The 26,001-nt window shown below is 47.0% G+C and overlaps 1 protein-coding gene across 2 annotated transcripts in view; it reads right to left on the bottom strand.

Moving 5' to 3' along the window:
• The window catches only part of dync1h1 (dynein, cytoplasmic 1, heavy chain 1), a 99,242-nt gene that overhangs the window by 73,184 nt on the left and 57 nt on the right, over window positions 1-26,001 (bottom strand). For both annotated transcript variants that reach the window (XM_077221740.1, XM_077221741.1), the window contains exons 1-20: window positions 25,701-26,001; window positions 24,298-24,385; window positions 22,003-22,176; window positions 21,096-21,351; window positions 19,858-20,044; window positions 11,540-11,811; window positions 9,663-9,890; window positions 6,783-7,859; window positions 5,874-6,053; window positions 5,422-5,571; window positions 5,008-5,154; window positions 4,796-4,936; window positions 4,544-4,720; window positions 3,852-3,962; window positions 3,647-3,766; window positions 3,325-3,564; window positions 2,286-2,441; window positions 1,505-1,618; window positions 1,314-1,424; window positions 292-501 (exon numbers count right to left, since the gene is read on the bottom strand). The exon at window positions 25,701-26,001 is cut by the window's right edge and continues 57 nt beyond it. In XM_077221740.1, the coding sequence (XP_077077855.1) occupies window positions 292-501; window positions 1,314-1,424; window positions 1,505-1,618; window positions 2,286-2,441; window positions 3,325-3,564; window positions 3,647-3,766; window positions 3,852-3,962; window positions 4,544-4,720; window positions 4,796-4,936; window positions 5,008-5,154; window positions 5,422-5,571; window positions 5,874-6,053; window positions 6,783-7,859; window positions 9,663-9,890; window positions 11,540-11,811; window positions 19,858-20,044; window positions 21,096-21,351; window positions 22,003-22,176; window positions 24,298-24,385; window positions 25,701-25,953 (4,392 nt within the window). In that variant the 5' untranslated portion in view covers window positions 25,954-26,001. The remainder of the gene's footprint in view (window positions 1-291; window positions 502-1,313; window positions 1,425-1,504; window positions 1,619-2,285; window positions 2,442-3,324; window positions 3,565-3,646; window positions 3,767-3,851; window positions 3,963-4,543; window positions 4,721-4,795; window positions 4,937-5,007; window positions 5,155-5,421; window positions 5,572-5,873; window positions 6,054-6,782; window positions 7,860-9,662; window positions 9,891-11,539; window positions 11,812-19,857; window positions 20,045-21,095; window positions 21,352-22,002; window positions 22,177-24,297; window positions 24,386-25,700) is intronic.

Raw genomic sequence — 26,001 nt, 5'->3', positions numbered from 1 at the left:
GTGTGTGTGCATATGTGTGCATGTGTGTGCGTGTACGTGTGTGTGTGCGTGTGTGTGCGTGCATGTGTACGAGTGTGTGTGTGTGCGCGTGCGTGTGTGTATATGTTTGCGTGTGTGTGCATGTGTGCGTGCGCATGTGTACGTGTGTGTGTGCGTGTGTGTGCGTGCATGTGTACGAGTGTGTGTGTGTGTGTGTGTGCGCGTGCGTGTGTGTATATGTTTGCGTGTGCGTGCATGTGTGTGTGTGTGCATGTGTGTGTGTGTGTGTGTGCATGCGTGTGAGATGAGCACCTGTTTGAGGAACTCCTCGAGAGCCATCTCTCCCTGAGCCACCAGCAACACGTCCTTCACCACCATCTCGTTCTTCTGCAGGTCCACGTCCCAGATCTGACCCAGGCTCAGCTCCGACAGAACCCAGTTCACGTGCAGACGCTTCATCAGCTGCTTCCAGTGCCGGTCCTTCAGCGCCTCCGACTTCAGCTCGATCACCAGCATGTTCACCTGCACACCGACACAAGACATGGAGAACCGAGCTTTCCACTCTCTAAATCAACACACACACACACACACACACACACACACACACACACACACACACACACACACACACACACACACACACACACACACACACACACACACACACACACACACACACACACACACACACACACACACACACACACACACACACACACACACACACACACACCTCCTGCTGGCCAGAATGCAGAAATATCACGATACAGACTCCGCATATCCATATCTAAGGTGTCATCGATGCGTCGTATCGTTAGTTGTTTGATCGATGCATCTCCATGTATTGTTACACCCCTAGTAATGAAGCCTAGTTTACTGGAATCATGTGACTGACAGTTTGAAACCCGCTCCAACTCCAAAAAAAGTGTTTTTATGCAAGTTTTAATTTATTCAATTAATCCCATTAAACACGAAGTGTGTTTATAATGCATGTTATTTTATTAAACTGAAAATGAAAAGGAGGGTTAATCCACCCAATAAAAGACCATCAACTACAACTGTTTTTTTATTGTACATTAAAACGTTATAAAACTGATCCGAGATCAGGTATCAATCATATAGAAACTGGTTCATTGGTTCACAGAGATCATCTCCTCCAAGTGGCGGACCAATGAAATTAGCCAAACGTTTAGAAGACATAATGACGTGACATAGCCTAGTTTCACTTCCTGGTTTTGAACCAGAGATTTGGAGCGTGTTTCAAACTGTCAAAGTTTTCGAAGCAGCGTTTCCTGACTAGCATGAGCGTCTGCTAGCGTGCAGACGCGGCTCACCTTCATGTAGCCTTTGAGCAGCCGCTGCACGTACTCGTAGGAGGCGTACTGTCGCAGGCGGGCGGGGAAGTTCTTCAGCTGGTTCAGGAGCCCGTCCAGATTCTGACGCAGCTGTAGGGAACGAGAACACGAGTCAGTGAAGCTAGCCCTCGGACACGCGTGCGGATCGAGACCACGGGAGCGCGGCTAACCTTGCGCGGCTGCACCGAGACCCACGGCTGCTCCTTCATCTGGTCGATCTGCTCCCACACCTTCGACAGCTCAGACCAAACGCCCTTCAGATCCTGCAGCTCCTCCAGAGCCACCTGACGAACAGCACACACACGTTAGCAGAGCGCTACATAACATCTCACAATGACGGGGAAAAAACTGAAAACAAAAATACAATATTAAGCTAATTGCAAAAGATAAAGATACATGTGACACTACAGGCAAACCCATAGTTTTTTCATGCATTTCATGCATTTTCTTTCAGACTAATAGAAAGAAAACAAGTGTTTATGTTATTGCATTTATTAGCGTCTGTAGATCTTTAAAGGCGGAGTCAGACATCTCCACTTCAGCAGATTTACACACACACACCTTTACACTTTTATTCACATCTATATTCTGAAGGGCTATTCATATACAGTCAAACCAAAACTTATCCAGACACCTTCAACATTTCTCACATTATCAGTTCATTTGTTTAGAAAATAGTAATAAAATATGACAAGAAATCAGAGTTTCTTAATTAAATCAGTTGATATTTCACTGGTTTTGTCCGACCTTCTGTTAGACTCTCACAAACTAATTATATTTAACACTTCAGAAAAACATGGTCAGGTCAAAGTTTCTGAATCATTTTTGGTCCCAAATTTTTATAAATTTTACTGGTAGTCAGAGTATGAAGAATTTTGCAACCACTAGTAAAAAAATTGAAAAAAATATACCTGATGTGTGATTTATTTTTGTATGAAATGAAGTGTTCACCTGCACTCTCTCCTCGCTGCTGCTCAGCAAGCCCGTGTCCGTCAGCTCCAGCGCCTCCTTGGCCTTCGCACAGTTCTCACGGTCATCTTTCAGACGCCCAAACTTGCCCTCGTAGATGGTGAGCGACTGCAGCGCCTCCTCTGGACGCAGACTGCCCTGCAGAGACACACACACACACACACACTCAGAGGACACCTGAACACCTGAGACACACACACTCAGAGGACACCTGAACACCTGAGACACACACACTCAGAGGACACCTGAACACCTGAGAGACACACACTCAGAGGACACCTGAACACCTGAGACACACACACTCAGAGGACACCTGAACACCTGAGACACACACACTCAGAGGACACCTGAACACCTGAGAGACACACACTCAGAGGACACCTGAACACCTCGGACACACACACTCAGAGGACACCTGAACACCTGAGACACACACACTCAGAGGACACCTGAACACCTGAGACACACACACTCAGAGGACACCTGAACACCTGAGACACACACACTCAGAGGACACCTGAACACCTGAGAGACACACACTCAGAGGACACCTGAACACCTGAGACACACACACTCAGAGGACACCTGAACACCTGAGAGACACACACTCAGAGGACACCTGAACACCTGAGAGACACACACACACACACACTCAGAGGACACCTGAACACCTGAGAGACACACACACACACACTCAGAGCACACCTGAGACACACACACACACCTGAGACACACACACTCAGAGAACACCTGAACACCTGAGAGACACACACTCAGAGGACACCTGAACACCTGAGAGACACACACACACACACACTCAGAGCACACCTGAGACACACACACACACACACACACACACACACACACACACACACACACACACACACTCAGAGGACACCTGAACACCTGAGACACACACACACTCAGGACACCTGAACACCTGAGACACACACACTCAGAGCACACCTGAACACCTGAGACACACACACACACACACACACACACACACACACACACGCACCCCCACTGGTTTGGTCTTCTCCCAGTCGGAGAGCAGGTCAGTGGTGCGGTTCTCCACCGCTCGGTCCTCCTGCACGATCTTCATCTGGAGGTTGGCCACCTGCTGCTGGATGGCCGTGTCTTTGCGCTTCATGATGTCACTGAAGGCGCCCCATTCCCCCTCGATGTTGTCGATGTAGAGCCACGAGGGCGGGAACTGGAAGCGCTGCTTCTCCAGCAGACGCTGGCCGTTGCGGAACACCTGCACAGGAGCAGAGGCGTCAGTAACATCACCACACACACAGACTGGTGTTAGCGCATCTAAACCCGGCCGCTGCACTCACATCCACTTGTTTCTCGAACTGCTTGATCTTGCGTTTGAGCGTCTGCACGAACGTGATGAAGGTCACGGCGTCAGAAGTGCTGGCCGTGTCCACCGAATGCTGCTCCAGTTCTTGCCGAGACTGGAAGACCGTAGAGAAGTTCAGACAAACTCACTTGAGCACATAAACATGGTGTTTCCCGTGAGCGAGAGCTCGACACACACACCTTAGAGATCTGAGAGTGGAAGTCCTGCATGTTGTTGCCCAGCATCTGCCCAAACTTGCTGAGCACCTCCTTATGCCACGAGTCGTACTTCAGATTCACCTTGGATTGAACCTAAATCGCACGTTAAAATAAACACTTTTAGAGAGTAACGCAATATTTTATCACATTGCTTTACATAAAAAGTAACATAATTAGTAACTTTTTATGAAGTAACACAATATTGTAACATTACTTTCCATAAAAGTCTACTAGTTGTTACATTTATAAGGAGTAACTCAATATTGTAACACATTGCTTTCCATAAAAAGTAACCAAGTAACATAATTTGTATGAATGAAGTAACAGTATTGTAACATTACTTCTTGTAAAGCTAACAACTAGTTACTTTTTATGCGGAGTAACCCAATACTGTAACACATTGCTTTCCATAAACAGTAACATGAAGTAATGCAGTATTGTAACACATTACTTCACATAAAAAGTAATGCAATTTGTTACTTTTTATGGAAAGTAATTTTAGAATATTGAGTAACTTCATAAAAATTTATGTAATTAGGTACTTTTTATGAAGTAGCGGAATACTGTAACACATTACTTTCCATAAAAAGTAATGTTACGAGTAGCTTTAAGGGAGCAACACTGCTAGTTCAGTCATGAGTTTTCTGTCGTAAACGGCGCAGTGATCTTCTGACCTTGCCGTAGTCTATGATGACCGGCCCGAACTCTTTCCTGGTTTCTGCGTTGTCGAACGTGCCTCGGGCTTTGCGGATCTGCACCAGCAGCGCCTGCCACTTGTTGAGATCTTCTCCCAGGCGGTTGTAGATGTTCTCGGGCTGCATGTCCCACAGACACTGGTACTGCAGCCACACCTGAGGACCACACGCAGTCAGTCACACTGTTGTGTGTGAATACACACTCGCTCGCTCAAAAAGGGAAGACGCTACCTTGACATACTGCTCCACCTCGGAGACGTTCTCCTTCACAGCATTATACGCCTCCTCCAGTGCAGACGGGCCGTCAGGCATTCTGGTCAGAGCGTTCCTGTAGAACTTCTCCTCTTCGGATAACTCGTAGTGGACACCGACCTGTTTACAGAGCAGACCTTAGCGCAGGCGCGGGAAACTGAACGCGAACGCTGAGCAAACCAAACACACACCTGATATCTCTGACTCTGGATTCTGGGCAGAGAAAGGATGACCATCTTCCAAGCAAACATTTCCTGGTAAAGCCTGTAGCGGCAATCTTCAATCGGCGGGTTCAGATAGATGACCTGGTTTGTGATCCTCAATTCATGGATGACATTCTGATTGGACAAAGCAAACGGTTCAGAGTGAAGTAAGGAACCATCAGTGTAGTTGCAGCTGGCTGTGATTAATATTATATCTGACTGCACTGACACTATCAGATAAGAACGTAACAAACTGAATAATGACAGAATAAAAACTTTTTAGAATTTGCATCAGTCATTGTTATAAATTTCCTGTTTCTTGCTGTGAAGTTGCTTTGAAATTATGGGTTTTGTATAAAGCGCTATAGAAATACAGCTGACTTGACTAGATGAGCTCAAAACCTTAATCTTGGGGTCTCCTCCAGGCTTGTGGCTGAGCTGAGGGGCTTCCGTGTCCATGTCCACATCAGCCTTGTCCTCCATCTGTCCCCGGAGAACCTGCGTCCAGGCCTTGAGCCCCGCCTGCAGACGCACCCCGAGGATGCGCTCGATCTGCCCACAAAACATGTTCACATTCGTTCATACTTCATAAAAAACTATCATGTCTCAGTTAGTTTTTATGGAAGTAACACAAGTTCATAATGTTACTTTCCATAAATTACTAATTGTTATAATTTTAAGGTCTAATAAGACTTTCCATAAAAAGTAACTAAAAGACATGATACTTTATGAAGTAACGCAATATTGTAACATTACTTTCCACAAAAAGCAATTAAATAACATAATTAGTTGTGAAGTAACGCAATATTGTAACACGTTACTTTCCATAAAAAGTGTCGTTAAGAGTTGCTCACCTCGATGTCCAGTTTATTGACCCAGATGGGCAGATTGGAGTACGAGTGCAGGTTCAGGTCGTCGACAGCCTTCTGGATGCGGTTGAGGATCTCCGTGAACATCTTATGCTCGTACATGCAGGTTTCGAGCGAACGCACCTCCAGATCAATCTTCTCCTCGAGCAGAAGAAGATCGTCCACCTACGAGTGAAATACCCACAAGTCAACATGCCATTCACATCTCTTTTCAGCCTGACTGTAAATCCTTACTGCCCATATAAATGCGTCTCCATTTTCATATATGTTTTGAGTGATCTGAACCATGTATAATTTTCAGACGATTTATGAAGTAGACATCCTATTCAGAAGTAGAATGGGTGGTTTGGCAGTTTTTGTTGTGAATTCAACCTCTAATAAATGCATAAAAAGACCACATGTGCGTCTTAGCTCGCAGCCGCATCACAAATAGAGAATCCATTATATTTTTCTTTATATTTAAAACATTTCCAGACCTTTTTTCCTCATAAGATTGATTTGGTGTAATCTTTTGAACTCTTGGCATGAAAACAAACTGAGGTTTCTACCAATCTTTTATGATTTTTCATGTTTATTGCCATTTAAAAATAAAGGCCTAAACACTCCTAATGAATATGAAATGTAATTTACTTTAGAAAACAGCCACCAAATATGAAAACTAGAGGTTGTAAGCTTTCAAAATGATATATAGTTTGTCAATATTTAGGTTTTCACTACGATATTATTGCTTTTAATATACGTATAATGGCAAACGTCCCACATGACAGTTACCCAGGAAAGTCCAATATAATATGTCGAACGGAGAGAGGAATCTTACAAAACACGCATAGAGTTGGGTCAGGAGTCAAACTTGTATGGCCTATCGGTGATCTTTCTGGTGAAGATCAGATCTACCTTTTCCTGGAAGTTGAAGACTGTTTCCGCCAGCCGCTGGACGTACGGGTCGAGCTTGTAGGACTCCCAGACGAGCGAGATGCCCTCGGTGACGAGCGCCTGCACCTCCTTCTTCAGGCCGGCTACGAGCAGCGAGATGGAGGTGCGCTCCTCCACCTTCTCACAGGTGCGCTCGTACGTGCGCACGCTCTCGATGAGCGAGATGGCGAACGGGTACAGCTGATTAGCCTGATGGGCTTTGTTGACGATGGCTAGCGGCACGCGGAAGCTCAGCCACTTCAGGTTGCGCACTTCTTTAGAGAGCGTGATGATCTCGGGGAGGAAGTTGACTTTGAGTTTGAGCACGGTGCCGGTGCGCCCGCGTGCGCGCGTGTTCTCGATGGTGAAGATGCGGCCCGACACGCCCAGGTTGCGCTGCTGCACCTTGCGGGCCCAGTCGTCGAAGATCTCCTGCGTGTTGAGCTTGGCGCGGAAGCTGTCGCCGTCCTGCTTGAGCTTCAGACCCTCCACGTGGTTTTCCCAGCCCTTGCCGAGCACGTCCTCCACGCGCTTCATGTACGCCGTGAGCTGCCGGTCGATCTGCTTAGCCCAGATGATGGAGCCGGAGACGGGTGGCAGGTCGCGCACGTGGCTCATCTTGCAGGACTGGCTCTGAGGATACTGCACCTTGAACTTGTCGTGCAGAGACTCGATGTCGTCTTTGACGCGCTGGATGAGCTGCGTCTGGTACTCGCGGATGGCTCCGCGGATGTGCGGCCGCACGAACAGGGCATTGAAGCGTGAGAAGATGCGGAACATCTCGTTGGCGTTCTTGGCGGTGCCCAGCTGGTCGCGCAGGCGGGCCGTGATGCGCGTCTCCACGCGGTCGATGCGCTCGTCGTAGCGCTTCATGGCCGCTTCCCACGCCTCCATTCCCTCCTTCGAGACGTCCAGGCCGTCAACCTCCTTCACGTTCTCGTACGCCAGGTTGACCTCCTCGATGGCGTTAGCGTCCGCGGCGTCGAACAGAACCTCGGCCACCTTCAGATCGGCCGGCTCTGCGGTCTCTCCCTGAGCATGCTGGGATACAGCAGACACCTGCAGAGACAAGCGCACGCAAAGTCATGCGCAAAATCCAATACTTCTCTACAGGACAGTGCTGTATAGTAGAGGAGTAGCGCTGGTGTGGACACTAATCTCATGATTCGATTTACAAGCTTACGATTCAAATCGATTAGTTGTAATATACAGTCAAACCAAAATTTATTCAGACACCTTCAACATTTCTCACATTATTCTGAAAATGGTAATAAAATATGACAAAAACTCCCAAGCTATCAAATCAGATGACGGTCTAACAGAAGGATGGACAAAACCAGTGAAATGTCTCACACATGAATTATGTTGAATATCTGTCAGCTGTTAAATTTAACTACACAATTAGATAATACCAGTTTAGCTCAATCAATCACCAAGCAATGCTTCATGTTGTTCAGTCTGTGCTGTAAAAAGTGCATTAGCAATTAAAGAAAAAACACTTCAAAGTGTCAATCATTTTTGGTCCCAAATGTTTATAAATGTTACTGGTAGTCGCTGTATGAAGAGTTTTTGGGTGTAATATGTCACTATTTTGCTCTCCTCACTTACATAAATGAACTATTTGCATAAATGAGTCCTGCACACACTAGTAAAAAAACATCAAAAATATCTGTTGTCTGAATAATGTTTGGTTCGACTGTAGATCAGATACAGTTCATGGCACATTTTCTCAAGGAAAAAGAATCTCGACTAATGCTGTTACTATAATACTGAAGGTTAAAATTAAAATATTTGTAAACAAACACAAATCAAACTCAAGTTTTTATAATAATAAAGTAATAAAGCTAACTTTACGATTACATATTTTCACTCCAATTTATTTCTTGAAATATAAACATTTAAATGTTTGCTGTCATAAGAACTTAAATTAAATATTGAAGAACATTAAAAATTGCACCCATTTTGCCAAAAGCTCCACTGTATAGCTGACTAACGAGTTTATGGTCACTGAATATGGTTTTTCTGTGGTAAATGTGACGTTCTCCAGCTGTTTTATTGACGTCTTTCTGTGATTGAAACACTGATTTAGCGATTACTTTAAATACGATACGGGTTTGATGCTCGTTCATGTTCATCTGTTGCTGTAACTGGTGAATTTGTTGTAAAATGGACCAAATTTGAAATCTGAGACTGAGAAAAGTGAGCTTTTAGTTCATGTCTGTATAATGACACTGCTTATAGCTGAAATGAACTCTTTAATTGATGAATTTTGCAACATCACCACAGTAATTGAACTGAATAATGCCTGTCTTCTGTAGAGCGGAGTCTCATATCTGATGAAGTTTGCATCACTGATCTGTTTATTACTGTGAAGCTGCTTTGAAGCCTGTAATCTGTTTTGTATAAAGCGCTGTAGAAGTAAACACCCCGACCTTTGAGCTCATTTAACTGTTACAGGGGACATTGGATGCAAAAATCACTTTTATATGGTGTTTGCATATTAATGTGTCTTTGCAGTGTGTGGACACAAACACCATACGATGAAAAAAATACATTCACTCTTTTTTTTTTTATCCTCAAAAAGTCTAAACACTCAATAATCAAGCGGTTTGGATTGTGTTAATGCAATAATTGCTCATTATCATTTGAAGAGACATGCACTGAAAAGGGTCGCTGTGAACAGCTCTTCCTGAGGAAGTAAACGGCTGTTTAACACAATCATTGAGTTTTAACCAAAGTACGTTACAAAGTTTACATAAAGACCCTTAAGAATCACACTGACGACCCCTTTAATGTAAAAACTCTTATGATAGCCCATGTCAGCGCGTTCGCTTAATGCCGGCTAGCTCGTGACCCGCGCACCTGAGGCCGGAGCACGCGCACGATGACGGCGCGGAGCTGCTCGTGCTGGCGGCGGAAGCGCCTCATGTGGTCCAGCCGGGCCTGCAGCTTCCGGTGCGCAGGACTCAGACGCCACACCATCTTCAGGTTCTCCTCCCTCTTCCTCTTCACGATGTCCCTCAGGAGCACCTGCAGCTTCTCGTACTCGTCCTCCCACGTCTGGAAGACCTCGAAGCACGCCACCATCACCTGTGCAGAAGAAGCAGAGTGTGAGCCGAGGCCTGCGGGAAAACATGAGACGTGACCAGCGGCGGCTGCTCATTTTCAGCTACACCATAAAAACGGTCCATTTATTTATACGTAACGGCTTAGACCGAACAGCACATCCATGAGATGTGACCAGCGAGCGGATCCTGTCCCAGCACTTCCAGTCAGCCGGCTAACTCCGTCCTACCAGGAGAGCTGCTACTCTTTTGCACTGAATCAATCTGAGGTGTTGATCTGCCCTGCTGTTTAATTCTCTTCTGGTCGATATTATCTGGTCGACAATATTAGCACTGTCTGCCATCGTGTGCAGTTTGCTAGCTGGCTAGTTCACCCCTACAACACTAGCCTAGCCTACTGTATGAATAAATGAATGAACAGGACATGCCCTGAAGAAGGCTCCATGCCGCTACGCGTGGGCGTTTTAAAGTTGTCCTTTTAGGACATGTCATCTGTGTAATAAAGACATTTTAATTAAGGAGTGCCTCAGTCATCAGAGAATTTCTTCTCTACACTGTCTCTTAGATGTTTTACCTTGGACTGAAGAGCACCCAAATCAAACTCAAAAGGAATTGAGCAAGCCATTCATCTTGAATCAAAAAAAAAAGATATTAAACTCTTTTTTAGGTTAATTAGGTTAAACTGAAAGAAGGAATGTGGTGTATAATTGTGTGAAATGTTGGATGAAAAGCAAATACCAAGAAATATGTTGCAGCAGTTTGTGTTTCGCTACACTTGCAAAATCCGCGATGGGACTGAGCTCGAACATCTTCAGCGGCTTTTTATAGTAAAAAAATCGCTGTCAAATCAACATACATTCTACAGGGCGGGGCATAATCGCAGATTTATCCAATGACCGGCTAGTTTAGAAGCACTGAGGAAAACTGTTTAAAGCAGCGCCGCTGAAGTCACCGGACGCTCGGCTTCACCGGGGAAATGCACTGTGACGCTCCGGGAATGCATGAGAAGGAAATGGAGTCAGCTGACCTGCTATATGTAGCGGATTCTGAACCAAGTCTTCTTCGAGATGAACGTGTTCTTGTATTACAGCGTTTCCCATACATTGCTTGAATACCAAAAGCGCACCTGTTCATCTTAAAGTGTTGTTTAATTGCGTCTCTCTGTGCCAGAATGCTAACCCGATGAAACACTGATAACCTCTAGATCCACAGAGAGCGCGTCTGTATTTGCTGTAGTAATAATATAATATAATAATTTGAGTGTAGTGTATAATTTAGCCGCGGCATTGACGGATACATGCGCATACTGTTTGCGTGTCTCGAAAGTTACAAATAAAGCCAAAAAAAGCTGAGCGAACTTGTCAATCATCTTGATGGAAGACGCAGAGGAAACGCTGACCAATAAGAGGACAGTTGTACTTGCATGTGACTTACGTGAACACATTTTGAAAGGTTGCCTTGCGAAAGCGAACCGAACCAAGAACAAAATGCAACATTGTAACAAATTAAGTTCCTGTTTCAGAACAAACAAACGCTCTACAGGTGTAAACACACAACTGCAGTATTTCCTGTCCCAGCAGAAAGTGTGGTTCACACCCAGTGATGCTCGGGGGAAAAATACAGTGATATCGGTATAATTTAGAAGAATACGTGATGTAAGTGTTTGGTCAGTACCTTCTCGAACTCCTCGTAGGCCACGTGCATGAGCTTGCGTGTGCCCAGCACTTTGAGCAGCTGCGCGCTCAGGTCCCGCGAGATGGCCTCCACCAGGCGCAGCGCTCGCTGGATCGGGTACTTGGTGTTCCGGATCTTGCGGAGGTGAGTGAAGATGGCCACCAGCGCCTGCCGGATCTTGTCCAGCTCGGTGGCCGACAGCAGATCGTTCAGGGGAAAGTCCTTCATCAGGGGGTTGTAATCATTCACCGTCTCCACAGCCTGCTTCAGTCCTGACACACACACACACACACACACACACCAGCGCTAGATGAGGAACGTGCCCGCAGCTTTACATTACTTTAGTAATGGAGTATTCTACCGATTATTCGGATTAAAAAAAATAAAAAAATGGTGGCAGGGCTTGACATTAACTTTTTGAGGCACTTGTCCTTCGGACAAGTAAATTTATGTTTCACTTGTCCATGCACAAAAGTCACTTGTCCGGGTAAAGATTTATAATTTTATCTAGGGCTGCACGATTTGGGGACAATGTCATATTCCTATTATTGAGATCAATATTGCGGTTGTGATATGCGATTGCGATATAATAAACAAATGGTTTCATGAGTCAACTTGTTTGGTTCTAAACCAAATGCACACACAGATTAGTGATAATTCTGAAATTAGCAATAACAACTAAATGATTGATAACACCTATAATGATCAATAAGCCATTGATGTTTGGATAAAAATGAACTGTCTAACAGGTAGGACATATACAGAAATTGAATAAAGTTATCAAACAGTCTGCGCAGCATAAATTATAAATTATATATAGACTACTCCTTATTAAAGCTACACAAGTTCTTTAGTCAAGAGCAGTGAGTAATTTTCTCTGTTCCCTTTGTTCTTTCATTAACTTTACTGACAGAACACTTTATTAGTAGCTGGCCCTTTAAGAGCAGCCGCTGTGGACAGAGACGCGGATCTCACACGCGCCTCATTCTCTCACGAGTCACAACTCTTTATGTCCATCATAAGACTGCTCTTGTGTTATGAAGATACTCGACAAATGACATTTTGGCTTAATTGTGTGTGTTGATGTTCGTTCAAGCGCGAAAGAGAACTGTATTCTGGCGCGCGGTCTGTGCATGCGCATCATACTGGTGCGCGTCTTTCTGCGAGTCACATTCAGGACATTCACAGGCCATTCACATTCAGGACATGTCTTCGTTTCAAATCTGTAAAATTAAATCTGTAAAATAGACGTAACGAGTGGCACATAACGTGAAGTAACATGGCATTTTATTTTGTTTGAAATTTAACTTGTCCGGTCGGACAACTAATTTTCTCTTCTACTTGTCCTACAAAAAATCCAATTGTCCCGGACAAGCGGACAAGCCTTAATGTCGAGCCCTGGGTGGTAATAAAAATAGATCCAAATGAACAACCTTTAAAATGACTTAAAATACAAATATATAATAACAGTTTGAAAAGTAATCATATGGGTTTTATTGAACAACACCGTTAAAATACACCATGTAAAATAAATGTAAACCATTCTAAACTTATGTACATTATGTTTTATAGCAAATGCTTAGAGTCGCCAACGGCCTGAGTCAGTCGTCGTTACTCTACGGGCACGATCTAATCCTCGTTTAATATCGGCAAAACAACTTTTAATTCAAACGTCCACTTAATCTTTTATAACTTGTTACTTCTGTACAATAGAAATGCAACAGCCGCTGTAATTTCTTGAACAAAACATGTGCGCATCAAACATGCAAACTTAGAGCCGAAGGTTTGAACTTTTATTTTGAAATCGTGATGAACAACAATTCGCATATTTAGAAACATATTTATGTATTCCCGTGTGTTGGCATAGATTTGCAAACGAGTTACATTATAAATGTTGGGAAATGGCACACACTGCGTTCCCAGATGAACGTTATAGGCAACACACACTCATGCAGAGATGGAGTCTGAGAAATGCATATAAATGATAACAGCGCAACTATGAAACACAAACCGCGTCCGACTTTTTGCATTCCCAAACACACATCACATGTAGAGACGGAGTGTGTGTGAGCAGCGTTTACTGGGAACTTTAACATCTGTAATCTGCACACATGTACATATTAAAGCGTCGTGCTTCTCGGTTTATTTAACTGAATCGCAGTGTTTGTGATTTCACAATAGCTCTATGCTATATTATGATTGTAAATGTTCTCTTTCATCATCTCGTGTTCGAGATCCACCTATGGGAAGGGCATCCGTACCTGACCTCTGCAGAAGCATCCAATTGCACCAAGTCTGGCTAGACAGACAGAAGCGCGCAGCCAATGCCAGGTGAGGCCACACCCCCTCACCTAAGGGCATATAACATCTGGGCGCGCTGCTATTCCTCAGTTGACATTCGCTTCTCGCGATCTCTGCATCTCACAGCTCGGTTGGATTTTTACACTGCTCACCTCGTGTCTTCAGGAGGACATATTGACCAGATCAGCCTCCGCCGGACGTGACAGTTGTTTATTTTTCAACTACTGCTGCTTTGCATTCGGAGCCGCCCACGCTCTCGCTATTTTCACCGTTTCTCCTCGCGGCTGCCCGCCACGGATTTCTCCGTTTTCTTCGCTGGTATGTCACTGTCTAAGCCTGCAGCCTCTCCAGGGGATAGCATGTCACGGGCCTGCCCGGCCGCGTGTGGTGCCCTCATCGCAGCTAAGGATCTTCATCAGCTTTGCGTGGTCTGTTTGGGTCTTAACCACGCTCGGGAAGCCCTTGAAAACCCGGAGAATTGCAGTTTCTGCCTCTTGCTGCCTAGGAAGCTGCTAAAACGCCGTCTTAAGGTGGCAGTGACACAGTGCACCGGGCTCAGCCCTTCTGACTCGGACGGGGGACACGGTGATGACGACGCGCTACCGGGGGCCTCCCGGGGCGCAACGTCTCTCGTCTGGGCTGACCAGCCCAATCCCGCCTTCCCCGAGGAGGACATCTTCGGGGACAACCTCACTCTCGTCCACGACCTGCCCGGTTCTGGCGAAGAGGAGGATGCGGCCATTCTTGGGGTTTCAGAGGACGAGGAGGCCATCCCGCCCTCTGGTGTTCCCCAGGCTACGGCCCACGCGGTTCTGCCTCAAGCCATCCTCCTGGAAGTGTGTGAGCGAGCGGCCGCTCGTCTCAACATCGAATGGCCGGCACCGCAGAGCGCCACCGACCAGGAGAGGGATATTTATGATGGGAAAGTGCTGGGACCCCCTCCCGGCCCGAGGAAACAACTCTTCCCCATCCTCCCGGCGTGCGCGAAGCACATGAGAAATTATTGGAGCGACCCGCTCGACTTCAAACACGGTCTCACGGGACTCGAGGTTAAGGACATGGCGGCGCACGGTATGGGCGAACCTCCCACCGTCGAACCTTCCATCGCCAGGCACCTTAACCCCGCTCAGGGCGGGCTGCTCGCTCCCCCCAAGCCGGTCTTGCCCAACAAGATGGACCGTTTTGCTGCCTCCGTTCACCAGGCAGCTTATAAGTCCTCGGCCGTGGCTGTCAGGGCCCTTAACGTTTCTTCGCTCCTCTCCGCCTACCAGGCGGAGATCCTTGAAGAGTTAGGGCAACAATTGGAAAAGGGAAATCCTTCTGAAACCCTGTGGAAGGAGATCCTAACGGTGAACGACCTCGTCCTCCGTAACGCTCGGCAGGCCGTCCAAGCTTGCGGGCGCTCCATGGCGCTTTCCGTGGTCGGAGAGCGCGCGCTCTGGCTGAACCTGTCGGGACTCCCTGACAGTGAGAAACGGCGCATCGCGGGCGCGCCGGTGGAGCCCGGCCGGGCTCTCTTCGGCCCCGCCGTCGCACTGATGCAACAACGGTGTGACGATAAGAAAAAGGAGGATGAGGCCTTCAAACTTTGCCTTCCTAGGAAGTCAGTCCCACGCCAGGCGCCCCCTGTGCATTTGCCTAACCCACCGGCCACGGGACGACAGTTTCATCAGGGCAGAGAAAAGCCCCGCAACAAACCACCCCCTCGGCAACATAACCCAGCACCTACACACAAGCACTGGGGTAAGCCCGCTCCCGCCGCGGCCGCGGCCGCGGCCGGGAGACCTGCGAATTCCAACCCCACCGACTCGAAACGCAAGCGGCCTGCCTGATGTTCAGCCGATGGGGGCTTCGAGTCCATGTTCACGGGCCGCAAGCCCTTCGGACTCCCCTCCTCTTCTAGGACCCCCGTCCAAAAAACCCAGGGGGTCCCGCGGATGGGTCAGCTCTCCGTGTGTAAACGAGACTGCCCAGCTCGTGTGTTCGAGAGATGTGTGTTTTCCCCCCACGTTCAGGGGGCCCTTTGTAAGGGAAAGTTTAAGCTCAGTGACACCACACTGCCCACACTCTGTTCCCCTCACTCTCTCAATAAAGGCTTCGGCCCCAGTGTTTGCCCAACACAAAACACACAAAACACAAAAAAATACGAATCAAATGAATTCGTTTCGGTGGGAAAACCTCTCTCCGCAGAGAGAATTCATCTCACTGCAGAGAGAGGAAATCCCTCCGAACCCCTGCATGTCGCCTCTAGTGTACCCACTAGATGGCGCCATTGCATCACAAATAAACCTGTCGGTCTCACACAGCTCCGCTCTGGCCCGAGCGGGAGCTCTCGCGAGTCACGAAGCGGCTTGGCGAACCGTTTCAGCTCCCGAGTGGGTGATGCGTACAGTAATGCAGGGTTACAGATTGCAATTCGCAGTAAAACCCCCGCATTTCAACGGCATTCTCTTTTCTCACACGGAAGAGAACGCCTCTCACATTCTGAAAGAGGAAATTTCATCTCTCTTAAACAAGGGAGCGATTCAGGTGGTACCTCCCAATCTGATGAACCAGGGTTTTTATTCCCGTTATTTTCTGGTCCCGAAAAAAGGCGGCTCTCTCCGCCCTATCTTGGACCTTCGAGTGTTGAACAAACATTTGAGGAAATACAATTTCAGAATGCTGACACAAGGCGCACTCGCCCGTGCCATAAAACAGAACGACTGGTTCACATCAGTCGATCTGAAAGATGCTTTCTTTCACATAAGCATCTATCCTCCGCACAGGAAGTTTCTTCGTTTCGCCTACCAGGGCATATGTTACGAATTCACAGTTCTTCCGTTTGGACTCAGTTTGAGTCCCCGGTCTTTCTGTCTGTGCGCGGAGGCGGGCTTAGCACCTCTGAGAATATCAGGTCTGAGAATCCTGACTTATATAGACGATTGGCTCATCATAGCCGAATCAAAGGAGAAGGTGTTGCAGGACACCGACCGTGTGCTCGCGCACATCACATCGCTCGGGTTTCAAGTGAATGTGAGCAAGAGCAATTTCACGCCCAGTCAGAATGTCATTTTCTTGGGCTTGGAGTTGAATTCGGTCTCCATGCGAGCGCGCCTCTCTCAAGAGCGCGTTCGCTCTCTGATGAACTGTCTGACGCAGTTCAGAGAAGGGGCGAAAGTGCAATATCGCACATGTCTCAGGCTACAGGGTCTCATGGCTTCATCCACCCAAGTTGTGCCATTGGGACTTCTGAGGATGAGGGCGTTCATGAAATGGGTCTTGTCACTACATTTCAGCCCGATTCGCGACCTTTGCCGCTCGGTAACAGTGACACGCGCCTGCTCGGCGACCTTGCGCCACTGGGAGAGCGAGAACTTTTACGCACGGGGAACCCCTCTGGGGGCGGTTACGATGCGGAAAGTTGTGACGACAGATGCGTCCTTGACAGGCTGGGGTGCCACCCAGGAGGGCAGAACGGTGAACGGTCTGTGGCCAAACAGACTACGTTCAGCGCACAAACTATTTAGAGCTTTTAACCATTTGGAAAGCTCTGAATCATTTTCTGCCTCGCCTGCAGGGACATCACGTTCTAGTACGGTGCGACAATACCACGGCTGTGGCTTATATCAACCGTCAGGGCGGCATGCGCTCGTCGAAACTCCACGCTCTAGCTTACAAGCTTTTGGTGTGGAGCAGACGGGTTTTCCTGTCGTTACGCGCAACTCACGTTCCGGGCATTCTGAACAGAGGTGCGGATCTGCTATCAAGGGGAAACCCAATCTACGGAGATTGGCGTCTTCACCCTCAGATAGTGGAAATGCTATGGATGAGATTCGGACGGGCGAGCGTAGATCTATTCGCCTCGCGCGAAAACTACCATTGTCCTATGTTCTTCTCTCTAAGGGACATGGACGCGCCCCTCGGGGTAGACGCACTGGCCCACCCATGGCCCAGAGTGCTCCTGTATGCTTTTCCTCCCCTGTGCCTGATAATTCCCTCATTGGCCAGGGTGAGAGAGCAGGGCCTGTCTCTCATTCTGATAGCACCCAGGTGGCCCAAGGCACCATGGCTGGCGGAGATAATTCCTCTGTTATACGCCGAGCCGTGGCACCTTCCCGTTCGCACGGATCTATTGTCCCAAGCCAACGGGGAGATTTACCACCCCCACCCGGACAGGGTGGCTCTCTGGGCCTGGCCCGTGAGAGGACGAACCTGAACGCACTTGGGCTTTCGCCGCGTGTGGTCGCCACTATTCAGAATGCCAGGGCCGTCTCTACACGGTCCTTATATGGCTGTAAGTGGCACGTGTTCGAAGGGTGGTGCGATGGGCGCGGTCTCACATCTTATCAGTGCTCAGTTCCTGATATTTTGTGTTTCCTTCAGGACCTCATGGAAAAAGGGAGGTCTTTTTCCACCATTAAGGTCTATTTGGCTGCGATTTCAGCCTGTCATGTGGGTTTTGAGGGCTCTACTGTCGGGCAGCACCCTCTAATCCGCAGATTCATGAAGGGTGCACGCCGCTCGTTGCCAGTCATCAGGAGAACTGTTCCGGAATGGGACCTCTCCATGGTGCTGGAAGCACTGTCTCAACATCCTTTTGAGCCCCTGGGGAGTATTTCCCTTAAGCTGCTGTCCTTCAAGACAGCTTTGCTCTTGGCCTTGGCATCTGCCAAACGTGTCAGTGAGCTACATGCACTCTCGGTTCACCCCTCGTGCACTAAGTTCTCCCTCAGTGGAGATAAGGTTTCCCTTAAGCCTAACCCGGCCTTCATGCCGAAGTGCTTCCCTGCGTTCACTTCGGAGGTGTTGGAGCTGTCCGCTTTTCACCCTCCACCTTTTACCTCTCTGGAGGATCAGAGGCTGAATGCTCTGTGTCCAGTCCGTGCTTTACAGGCTTATATGACCAGGACCAGCGCTTTCCGGAAGAGCGACCAGCTCTTTGTTTCATGGGCCCCTCCGCACAGAGGGAGTCCCATATCGAAGCAACGCCTCTCACATTGGGTTGTGGGCGCTATAACTATGGCTTATGAAGCAAAGGGAGTGCAGCCCCCAAGGGGCATCAGAGCTCATTCCACAAGGGGCTTAGCCGCCTCTTGGGCTTTGTTTAGGGGAGTGTCACTGCAGGACATCTGCTCCGCTGCCAGTTGGGCTTCTCCTCATACCTTTGTGCGTTACTACCGGCTGGATGTCACCAGAACCTCGGTAGCACATTCGGTTTTAGGGGTTGGGTCTTCTTAGCTCTTCCCTGTACCCTGTTGAAACCAATAAGAGTGAATGGCCCGGCTGGTCATGTTCATTCTTGCCACCAAACATTTACTTCCCGTTATGGGTTTAGTTTATGTGCCTTGGTGGGTTGGGGGTACTTTCATGTATGTGTCTCATGCATGCTTCATGTCCTGCGTGTCCACAGCAGTCGGTGTGGCGTCACCTTTGCAGGTTCATGATTAATGGACGTGTCAGGCACCGCCTCCCCGGGGTGACCGTCTTTCTCTGGCTTTCAGAACCTCACTGTGAGTGTATTGGGCAATCGGGGAGCTGTCCATGTCTCTCCCATAGGTGGATCTCGAACACGAGATGATGAAAGAGAACAATAGGTTACTATCGTAACCCCGGTTCTCTGAAACATCGAGTGGAGAGATCCACCAGCTTTGCCCCGCTTGCTGCACGAGAAGCGAATATACTTACTGAGGAATAGCAGCGCGCCCAGATGTTATATGCCCTTAGGTGAGGGGGTGTGGCCTCACCTGGCATTGGCTGCGCGCTTCTGTCTGTCTAGCCAGACTTGGTGCAATTGGATGCTTCTGCAGAGGTCAGGTACGGATGCCCTTCCCATAGGTGGATCTCTCCACTCGATGTTTCAGAGAACCGGGGTTACGATAGTAACCTATTGTTTTAAATATATCGCGTATCCTTAGTAAACGCTGTGTTGATGTGGTTTATGAATTCTCTAACGTGGAGCGCACCACTCCCGGGTTTGCCGGTACTCGACACGGGTAAGCTGCAGTGGAGGGGTTTACGCGAGTGCGGGCGCTCACCTGTGTCGGTGTCGAAGCTGACGGTGGCGTGGAAGCGTTTGCCGTGTTTGAGGATGTCGAGCGTGAGCAGGACCTCGGGACTCTCCCTCTTCTCCTGGATCCGGTTGAGCGCTCGCTCCAGGTTCAGCCAGAAGCTGATCTCCTGCAGGGCCGTTCCCGAGGCCGGGTCTCGGTCCAGCTTCGTCACCTACAGCACACACACACACACACAGCACAACCTCAATCAACATCACTTCTGGTTACACAGGTCACACTAAAATCACTCGCTCTCATGTCAAACTTTCGAAACACACATGAAGATATTTCTAATGAAATCGCAGAGATCCACTGAAAGTCTATTTATCCTAAACTGACGTTTAACACACACAGTTCTGGTAACCACTGACAGGATAATCTGATAAAGATATCGCTTCCCTTATTCAAACTGATTTATTTCCATGAATATATGATTGACTTGAAGAATAAAAGCTGTATCATATACTTGGATATTTATATGAGCAACATCACACTCATAGCCGTGCGAAATGCCTCGATATCAGACGGACTGCAAAGTTAATTTGTGTGAAAAGATTGTTTCATCAATAAAATTCTAAATAAATTTCCCATATATTTTCTTATGAGTACTTCATAAAAATGGCTGTTTTCAAAGGTTTTCCAGGACTTACATTTCCAAAAGTTGTCATTATTAATGAAATTGTAGAAATCCACTGAAAGTCTATTTATCCAGAACCGCTGATTAATGTTCAACACACAGATTTGGTGACCGGACGCTCTACATCCTGTCTGAACGACATGAGGGCGAGTATTAGAGGACAGCTGATAACTCTGTAAAGCCTGACATATGAAATAACATTCAGAAAAAGCTATTTTTTAAATGGAACAGTTTATTGAACTATTATTAAAAATATTCTTAGTTCTTAGTTGAGTATAATATATGATTCATCAGGCTTTTATGGCTCATATATAATGAGAATATAGAGGAAAAACTCATCCATACTGGCTCCAATGTAGATGACAATCTAAATAATTTACTTTCACAGGCTCAATATTAAGCAGAGACTGAGTCTCGCCCGGAGAGGAGAGCTGTGCACAACACCATGAGGAGCAGAAGGAGACACTTCGTTGAGCACACACACACACACGCACTCTCTCTCGCACTCTCTCTCGCACACACACACACACACACTCTCTCTCACACACACACACACACACACACACACACACACACACACACACACCTTCTGTATCTCCCGGATCCAGCGGTTGACGCCGGACTGCAGCTGGTTCAGAAAGCTGGGATCCTCCACTTTGTCCCCGAAGTCGGTGACCTTGGGCTTCTCGGCGCGCTCGTAGCACTGCTTGGCCACGTTGGTGATGATGGGGTGTATTAGCAGACTGATCTCGGGGATCTCGATGTTCTGCTGGAGGTGTAGGAGCCCCATCTCCAGCTCCGCGATCTTCTTCTCCACCGAAGGGGCCATCTTATCTCCATCCCTGAACACACACACACACGTTCAGTTGTACAGCGCTTTTCACAATAACATCATCTCAGAGCAGCTTTACAGAAAATACCCATATTACAGTTTAGAGAGATTCGTTATCAGAGGAAACTGTACAAGTTATGCATTTCAGAACAGTTAGCTAAAAATTTATCAATTTAAACGATGTAATAACTTAATGTAGATACAATGAGCTCATTGAAGTAATGAATACTTGTTTGTTAACCAACGATTATGATGTGTGTGTTGACTCATAACATCCCCATCACGAATGGATCTGTGCAATCAGTTTCTTTCTGTGGTCGTATAGCTTCTTTAAAAAGAGTCGTTCACTTCAGGATTAAAATCTCCTGATGATTTACTCTCCTCACGTCATCCACGATGTTCATGCGTTTCTTTCTTCAGTGGAAAAGAAATGAAGGTTTTTGAGGAAAACACTCCAGGATTTTCACATTTGGACCTTCGACCCGTTGGACTCCATTGAAGTCACTATGTGGAGAAAATCCTGGAGTGTTTTCCTCAAAAACCTTCATTTCTTTACGACTGAAGAAAGAAACGCATGAACATCGTGGATGAAGTGAGGAGAGTAAATCATCAGGAGATGAAGTGAAGGACTCGTTCAGGAATGATGTCGGAGAGACGTTACCTGTCGGCTTTACCAGACTCCCGGATGTAGGATTTGAAGTACGGAGCGACAGCATTGCTGATGAAGGAGTGCAGGGTCTCGTATGGGGAGTCTTCACTGAGCGTCAGAACTCGCACCTGAGTGGAGATCGGCTTATCCGCGTCGATGACTCCCGTACGCTTGATCAGCGCCAGGCTGGAAGATCACGTTCACATTAGCAGACACACACAGATCAGGATCACATTAGCAGACACACACAGATCAGGATCACATTAGCAGACACACACAGATCAGGATCACATTAGCAGACACACACAGATCAGGATCACATTAGCAGACACACACAGATCAGGATCACATTAGCAGACACACACAGATCAGGATCACATTAGCAGACACACACAGATCAGGATCACATTAGCGGACACACACAGATCAGGATCACATTAGCGGACACACACAGATCAGGATCACATTAGCGGACACACACAGATCAGGATCACATTAGCGGACACACACAGATCAGGATCACATTAGCGGACACACACAGATCAGGATCACATTAGCGGTCACACACAGATCAGGATCACATTAGCGGACACACACAGATCAGGATCACATTAGCAGACACACACAGATCAGGATCACATTAGCGGACACACACAGATCAGGATCACATTAGCGGTCACACACAGATCAGGATCACATTAGCAGACACACACAGATCAGGATCACATTAGCGGACACACACAGATCACGTTCACATTAGCAGACACACACAGATCACGTTCACATTAGCAGACACACACAGATCAGGATCACATTAGCAGACACACACAGATCAGGATCACATTAGCGGACACACACAGATCAGGATCACATTAGCGGTCACACACAGATCAGGATCACATTAGCGGACACACACAGATCAGGATCACATTAGCAGACACACACAGATCAGGATCACATTAGCAGACACACACAGATCAGGATCACATTAGCGGACACACACAGATCAGGATCACATTAGCGGTCACACACAGATCAGGATCACATTAGCGGACACACACAGATCAGGATCACATTAGCAGACACACACAGATCAGGATCACATTAGCGGACACACACAGATCAGGATCACATTAGCAGACACACACAGATCAGGATCACATTAGCAGACACACACAGATCAGGATCACATTAGCGGTCACACACAGATCAGGATCACATTAGCGGACACACACAGATCAGGATCACATTAGCGGACACACACAGATCAGGATCACATTAGCGGACACACACAGATCAGGATCACATTAGCAGACACACACAGATCAGGATCACATTAGCGGACACACACAGATCAGGATCACATTAGCGGACACACACAGATCAGGATCACATTAGCAGACACACACAGATCAGGATCACATTAGCGGACACACACAGATCAGGATCACATTAGCAGACACACACAGATCAGGATCACATTAGCAGACACACACAGATCAGGATCACATTAGCGGACACACACAGATCAGGATCACATTAGCAGACACACACAGATCAGGATCACATTAGCGGACACACACAGATCAGGATCACATTAGCAGACACACACAGATCAGGATCACATTAGCGGACACACACAGATCAGGATCACATTAGCAGACACACACAGATCAGGATCACATTAGCGGACACACACAGATCAGGATCACATTAGCAGACACACACAGATCAGGATCACATTAGCGGACACACACAGATCAGGATCACATTAGCAGACACACAGATCAGGATCACATTAGCAGACACACACAGATCAGGATCACATTAGCAGACACACACAGATCAGGATCACATTAGCGGACACACACAGATCAGGATCACATTAGCAGACACACACAGATCAGGATCACATTAGCGGACACACACAGATCAGGATCACATTAGCGGACACACACAGATCAGGATCACATTAGCAGACACACACAGATCAGGATCACATTAGCAGACACACACAGATCAGGATCACATTAGCGGACACACACAGATCAGGATCACATTAGCGGACACACACAGATCAGGATCACATTAGCGGACACACACAGATCAGGATCACATTAGCGGACACACACAGATCAGGATCACATTAGCGGACACACACAGATCAGGATCACATTAGCGGTCACACACAGATCAGGATCACATTAGCGGACACACACAGATCAGGATCACATTAGCGGACACACACAGATCAGGATCACATTAGCGGACACACACAGATCAGGATCACATGTTTGAGCTCGTCACCTGTTAGATTTGAGCCCGTAGTGGATGTCGATGCTAATGCTGTAGGAAATGCACTCGCGCTCCTCCTCGCCTTCATCGCCAACATCCTCTGCGTCAAACACAAGAAACATCGGCTGTTGTGATAAACCAGTCTTTGTTTAACATTCAACATGACTATTATTTAAATCCAGACATGTGACAATGTGTGTTACTGGACATAAGAGCACATTTATATAAACGCGAACACCGCATCGCTCCCGTCCCGACGCTAGTTACAGTAAATCACTGTGATCACTGTAATGATGATGCACACCGGCACACATTACACAATTATCAATCCCCATTCATTTGAATAGATAAATTGTACTGAATCTGATATACAGTATAAAGTAATACAATCTCTCCAAACTGAAGCTGTGATCTCAACAGGAACCCTGTGCGTTACTGTGCATTACAGGTTATGATCATAGACTGTATAGAATATGGTCGTAGTGTTCGTGACGTCACCCGTGGTGTTTCTGAAGAGCATTCTTGAAGCCCAAAGTGAAAATATAATGAACACTGTATAGCGCATATATTTATCAGAATGCTCCTCTCTAGAGTTAATTTGCTAGATAATCGAGTTTATCGTCATTAAATGTCTGAGGTAAATTACATGACATTGTTGTTCTCAAGCTGTTTTCTTGGCGTTTTTCCGCGATTGAAACACTGATTGACGGATTACAGGACACATGATTGATTTCAGGCAGTTGTTCTGAATATTTCAACATTCCTTCTGATGTTCATTGATGTTTATTTACTGCTGTAACTAGTAGTAAAGAGGAAGAGATGATTGGTTCATCAGTCACACACATTAGAGACACAAACACACATTTACTGACAGAGTTTACTGATGAAGCTGATAGAATATGAAAGCTGATACTTTGTTTAAAATCATAACTAACGAAGCTTATTGTGATTATTTGATGGCATAAGTTAAAAAAAATGTTTAGAGAAACTTGTTCACGCATCAACTAAAGTTAAGATTGATTGCTAGCTGGGACTTAAGAATCGATAACGGTTAAAATCGAGGAATCGATCTTTCCTACTCGGATGATCGTGACGTCACCGATCTGCAGTGCACCAAACACGCCCTGAACGCGCATTTATCACTTATTGTTGACATTTTATCACAAATTCAAGCAGTCTCTTTACACCCATGTTTCTAAAATAAACATTAGATAAACTTTCATTTTTGACACATCACAGGATCGACTCAAACAGGGCGAGCCACACAAACCTGCGATAATGCAATAAAACATCACGAAATCGATTGACAGACGCGGCAAACCCGCACACAGACATTGCAAGCATGAGCTTAATAACGCATGCGAGTTATTTTAGCCCTTAAGGTGTGATTAAATGATGACCATGCGGCTTTTAACCTTTCAGCGCGTTCCGTTCCACCAGAATAGAGTGAATCTGTGGATCTGACAGGAACTTTTTCATCTGCTCGAGCGCGCTCTTCTCCTCCAGCGCGCTCTCGAGGCCCGCGGGCGCGTCGCCGCCATCTTCCAGGAGCAGTGGCACGAGCTTTCGGATGTGTTTCTGCAGAACTGAGGCGTCCGCCACTGTGTGTACGGCAGCAGAACCCTCCATCACACCACCACCATCCTCTCCCCCGCCACTGTCAGACATTTCCCTGCACAATGAGCCGCGATTAACCGAGACTAACCGATGAGTGAG

The sequence above is a fragment of the Siphateles boraxobius genome, unplaced genomic scaffold (genome assembly GCF_051911475.1).
Source record: "Siphateles boraxobius isolate OS27281-9 unplaced genomic scaffold, OSU_SipBor_1 85, whole genome shotgun sequence".
Taxonomy (NCBI): domain Eukaryota; kingdom Metazoa; phylum Chordata; class Actinopteri; order Cypriniformes; family Leuciscidae; genus Siphateles; species Siphateles boraxobius.
This window is presented reverse-complemented; position numbering and strand designations above follow the sequence as displayed.